Source organism: Stegodyphus dumicola, chromosome 1 (genome assembly GCF_044657685.1).
Source record: "Stegodyphus dumicola isolate Sdum_Otavi_A_Nest chromosome 1, ASM4465768v1".
Classification (NCBI taxonomy): domain Eukaryota; kingdom Metazoa; phylum Arthropoda; class Arachnida; order Araneae; family Eresidae; genus Stegodyphus; species Stegodyphus dumicola.
The window spans coordinates 201425741-201431740 of record NC_140768.1 but is presented as its reverse complement, the minus strand read 5'-3'; the positions used below and the strand labels follow the sequence as shown (position 1 = coordinate 201431740).

The 6000-nt window shown below is 34.3% G+C and overlaps 1 protein-coding gene across 2 annotated transcripts in view; it reads right to left on the bottom strand.

Moving 5' to 3' along the window:
- Positions 1-727: 727 nt before the first annotated feature.
- Positions 728-6000, bottom strand: part of LOC118191182 (tachykinin-like peptides receptor 99D) — a 221636-nt gene continuing 216363 nt past the window's right edge. The window contains exon 4 of one of the 2 annotated variants that reach the window (XM_085824769.1): positions 728-2305. In XM_085824769.1, the coding sequence (XP_085680895.1) occupies positions 2078-2305 (228 nt within the window). In that variant the 3' untranslated portion in view covers positions 728-2077. The remainder of the gene's footprint in view (positions 2306-6000) is intronic. The other variant, XM_085824773.1, reaches the window with a different exon arrangement.

Below are 6000 nucleotides of genomic sequence, written 5' to 3'. Positions count from 1 at the left end.
TAGTACAACATAGAACGTTTCGATTATCTTCATTTTGAAGCAAGTGTCTTCATTCATCAAAGAAGGATGTTTTTCGGTTACGAATTCGTCGTGATACTGTGTGCGAGCGCCATTTAAAGAATAAAGCAGACGTAATTTAGTGCAGTTTCTTCATACTTAAAAAGTAATGTTCATAAATTTATGAACAGCTCAGCAGCCGTGAGTTCTCAGTGTTTAATGTTCCGTCGAAAGTTTATTTAGAAGGATCTTAACGAGCAGACACGTCTCTCACGATCGTGAGTAAATTAACTATGAGTATAACATTCAAAGATTGTAAAAATGATGGTGAAATCCATATTGTCTCTTTCGAAATAGTATGATTATGTGACATACTAGAATTTACCGTGCTTTCAAACGGCTTAATTTAGTAGCTGCTAGAGAAAAAAAATTACATGTGAAACGATAAAATGTCTTAGTGGTACTAGACAAGTGTGGAGTAAGTATAAGTTATTCTGATTTCCTAGTAATATATTAAAAGAAGATAACATTTGTCAGAATTTTAAAATAGGGTTATTGCATTCTATACTACGCAATGTATTTATTTTAATTTAAAATCCCGTATTGCTTGGGCACACATGGTAATTTGCATCATTGCTTTGGATAATACCATAACATTTTTAATATAACATTATTTTATTACAGCATTTCTTCATTGTAACAATAGATATTTAATTCATTAATGTAGTAAAATTTGCTAAAATCACGAATTAATATTTCCAGTATTTTATGTAAAAATACATTTGTATAACATAATAAAATGTATTTAGTATATAACATAAATGACGTATTTATACGTAACTACTAGATGAAATAACTAAAATGTCAGCATGTAAGTAGAAAAATCAAATAACTAAAAACGTAAGCTTAATAGACGATAAGTATTGACTTTTTCTTTCCACATTTGGTAAAATTACTATAAATTAAGCCGCTTTATTCAGGTCGTTTACAACACTCAGTTAATAATATAGTAAACTGTTCTAAAAGAAATAAAGTAGAAGAAAACATAATTTTAGCACTTTTTTTAACAGATCTAATCCATTTCTTACTTAAGCTAGTACGAAATATGTTTATTATTTATTTTTATTTCATTATTGCTAATTATGTCTGAGACTCGTAAGCGGTTAAAATTAAACGCGGTTTACTATTGATTCAGCTTGAGTCATTATCTGCACAGTAAATGACAAAAAATTTCCTAAACCTTATTTATACCTAAGTTTCTTTGAATTAAACAGTATCGGTTAGTTTCTGCTCTATTATTTTTCCTTTTAAATCAACATAACAGAGTAAAAATCCTAGTAAACGAACGACGAAAACAGATCTCTTTTAAAGCATGCTGCCTTCCCAAGAAGGCAAACTCCTTTTCCTCCTTTTAGCGTTTTTAAAAGAATAAAAAACAAAATAATATAAAAGTTACTTTAAAATACAGGAAGATTCTTTTGCTTATTTAAGAACATTCAGTATTAGGCGTCTGCAAAGACACTGCCGATTCAAAACTAGAAATTTACATAAGCGGTTTTGTTTGTTTCCCAATACCTGTTTGAATAATTTAGAAAATGCATGCAAAATTCTTCTGTAGAACTTTCTTTAAATAGAAAGAAAAACATTACAACGAATCTAATTTATTGAATGCTTAATAATCGATCAACTAATGTTTTAAAAAAAATGGCTCAGATTTTTTAACATAATCCTGAAGAAAGTCAAATGTTCTCATCACAAAAGTACAAACACAGTTTAAAACAAAATTCGCAATTGTCTTTGCGGAATACAAAATATGAAATGAAGAATACATATCAGCTGTTGCCAATGAACAGCTGTAAAAATGTAAAATTGTTCACATGAAGATTCCAGATATGAGCTGAATAATAATGTCGTTAATGTTGTATTTGAGTAAACACTTAATAACGCATATAATTTTCACATGAATGTAAAGATTTGTAATAACACTTTCACTGGGTTAGGTTTCAAAGTTTTATCTGAAACCAGATACGCAACACGGTAATATGACACCATGTTCAACTTATGAATACTAATCACACATTTAATTTGGACCCATTATTTTCTTAGGATCCGTGTTCTCTTGTTGAGGATGTACCTCTTCCTCTTGAAGATATTTCTCGAGTTCACCGACAACATTATCCAAAAGTCTGCTCCTCTGCAAAGCAGACGAAGATGGCAAGGAAAACTGCATGGTGTCTGATTCAAAAATGGGACGCTGTCTTTGCTTACGACAACACAGTTGAGCTTCAAACTCGAGCTTGAAGCGGTCCTGAAAAGAAAAAAAAACACTTTAAATATCTCCGCTTAAAAGTTTTTACTATTGTTTTACATTTATGGGTGCACTTACAGAACTAATCTAAAATATACATCTGACAATCAAGCACATTACAGTTTCGCTCTACAAGATAATAATCAAAACGGTTTTCTCGGAGACGGGAAAGAGAATGAACTAACAATAATAAAACTTCAGGGTACAGTTTCAGATCTAAATGGGTATATGTATCTGATTTTAGATCTAAATGCATATATGTATCAGATTTGAACGTATATATATGTTGAACCTGCCGGCAAAGTCCTTACCCGACCTTCATTTTCGAAGTTAATTTTGTAACAATTACGAATTCCAGTTTTTTAAACGTTTCCTTGGTCTCTATAATCATATTTAGAGAAATTTTTCATTGTAAAAAACTTTTTAAAAAACCTGTAAGCTTCTAGATTTATATTACACCCAAAGGGGCGTTTTGTTTTCATTTACACACACATACACGTTTCCAGAACACCTGTTATAATGTCTCTTTGGGCTAAAACTATTTAAAAACGGCATATCTTTAGAATTTCCGATAGACAGCGTCGCGCGCTGGAAATAATGTATTCTATTGATGAAGGCCCAAGGTTTCCATTAGCTGCATCAATCTTACTTAAAAATTTTTATATGGACGATGTCCTTAGTGAAGCAGAAGCTTTGACTGCAGTAAAGGAGCTTTCTTAGTTAACTGTAATACTAAAGATTGCAAAAATGACACTAGACAAGCGGTACAGTAATCATGCTGAAATTGAGGAAGATAACCACATCTATCCTTTTCCTAATAAAGAAGAATCTGCAACACTCGGAGTGCGTCGCGGAAATTATGCTAATACAATGCCGTCTTGGCAGCGCGAGCATGCGCAGAACGTATCATATAGAATTTAAAACGGACCATGATTTTATACCAAGTGCTTCTCTGTTTGCTTCTGCGGAGGAACCTCCAATGATGACCAACTAACTACTGTTTCATCATGATGCATTTATTTTCCATAGCCAAGTGGGCGAGGCTTTTGTACAAGGAGAGCTACTCATCCTGAATAAAGGAATTTAATTGCTTACCCAAGTGTCGCTATTTGGAGTCCAAAAAACAGGTAATTATCACCACAGAGCGTCCTAGAGTCTAGGAGAGACTGTTTCAGTTTTAGAGTGAAACTCGATAAGGACATAGTTATTGATAAACGACCAATATTGTTCAAAATTTCAAGACTGTTCGACCCGATCTGTTTACTAGGGCCAATCATAAGTAAAGCCAAAATATTCCTCCATCGTTTGTGGCTGTTTAAACTGAATTGGTATGAACCACTGCCAAAAAAGCAAGCTGATGAATGAAAGAAATTCTCTGCCGAATAGGATGTGATAAGAAAATAGAAGGTGAAAGGTTTACTTTTATTGCAAAAGTATACAAGATGAAACTTCATGGATTTGCAGATACCTCTAAGGCAGTATACGGAGCAGCCATATACTGTAAGCCCCGTTGGAGAGATGGAGAAGAGAAAACAAGGCTAGTGACTAGAAATTCCAGTCTCGCCTATGAAACGAGTCACTATTTCGAGCCTAGAATGCGGCAGTCTTACTTACAAGGTTAATATCAGTGTTAAATATCTCTGTGAACAATGTGTATCTGTAGAGTGACTCCATGATCGTACTTTCATGATTGCAAAGGAAGCTGTACCAACTGAAGGCTTTTGTTGTAAATTGAGTGGCACCAGTTCAAGAGTTGACTAATGGTCATCAGGGGACTCGTGTTGTAGAGACATTGGGATTTTTCGGAAGCAGAAAGGATGAAAAATTAGCAAAGCCTTCGCCGGGAATCGAGCCGCGGACCTTTGAAATACGCGCCCAGCTTGCAGGCCACCTCACCACGAAAGCATTCTAAGAAGATAGGAGAAATACCTTATATAATTCCCCTTTTAAAGGACGACTACTGGTGTTTTTAGGGGAACCAATCGCCAAATTTTGGGCGAGGTGAATCATCATCCAACACCCTTTTAGTTCTGGCGTCACTGTAGAGACATTAGAATTTTTCAGAAGCAGGAAAGATGAAAAATTAGCAGCGCCTTCGCCTGGAATCAAACCGCGGACCTCTAGAATACGCGCTGAGGGTGCAGACCACCACACCGCGAAAGCATGCCAAGAAAGCGTGTGAAATACCTAATAACGTGTTATCAAATGAGAATCCGAGTGATCTTTTTTACAAAATGATATGTGGTGAATTCGAACCATGATAATTTTAAAGACTGATAACGTCCCACATGTAACTGACCTCTTGGCAGAATCGTACAGATATTTCTAGGTGAGGGCAATAAGGTGAGAGTAGCTTCAGTGAAAACGGAAATCTGTATTTTCAAGAGATTAATTAATTAAGTTTGTATCATACCTATGCCAAATTAAACCAAAACAATGTATGTTTGTAAGTAATTATTGTGTTTCCTTATTATAGTTGTTGATATTTAATAGTTTCTGATGTTATCATGTTGACGTTTACAACGTATTACCTGTATTTTATATTGTGACACAGTAAAAAGCTTTTCATTGTAAGGTTTGCAATTTTGAATGATTACATAATGTCAAGGCGGGCGGTTATGTTCCGTTTGTGAACATATCACAATACTAGCGTCTTCAGCTCTTGTATTTTTTTTTTATGTGATAATGCGTGCTAAGAATCTTTGAGAGAATTCATGGCTGGGATTGGTCATGAACTGTGTAAAACTAATGTGAATAAAGGTGTTAAATCTTACTACATTCCACGAGTGCATTGTGTAACACATGCCACTCGTAAAAATTATAATTTAAAAGCATTGTAAATCACAAAAGGATATCACTGAATAGCGTTTAATGGGGAAAAATCAACCTCGAGTTATTCTAATTTGTTCATTAAATGGCACCTCAATGAAATTTAAAATGACGTCAAAATTTTAAAATTTAGGAATTAAATATCTATTTCAATCTTTATCGCACGGGATTCAAACTTCTTAAGTTTTATTTTTTATAATGAGTATAACATTTTCCTAAATATACTTGTAAGACCGGGCAAAGTGTAAAAAGTTGGATTTCGTATTTTGTGCAAAATTAGTTTCTTTACATCTGAAAATACAAAAATAGGAACATTTGTGTCACTTAAAGCACTTTTGTAACTGCACGTATACATCTGTGACCAACGGCTATAAAAAAAAAGAGCAAGTAAGGACACGGTATATACAAGGGGTTTCAACAAATCTTTTGTTACAAACTTTAAGGAGAGATAGACGGTGGAAAAACACATAGCAATGCATGGTCGGAAACGCTTTCCTGGCGCTGTAGTGACGACACAAAATACAAGAAATGAAACACACGAACAGGGTTAGAATAATGTTTATTATGCTCAGTGTAGCAGAAATTAAGAAATAAGAACAAAATAGATGATGATCATCAAAGAGGTTGCTTGAAATTACGACCCGAATCACAGTACAGGAACCGTGAGTCATGCATCTTCCATGTGCCGGAGATGTGAGGCCTGCATCACAGTCTGGGGTCGTAATTTCGAACATCTTCTTTAATGACGATCGTTGCCTGCTTTTGGTTTTATTTGTTGTTTCTATTGCACTAAATAAAATAAAACATGTTTTGCATGCTGTTCGTGTCCTTCTTTTTTTGTGTTTTGTGTCGTCACAACAGCGCCA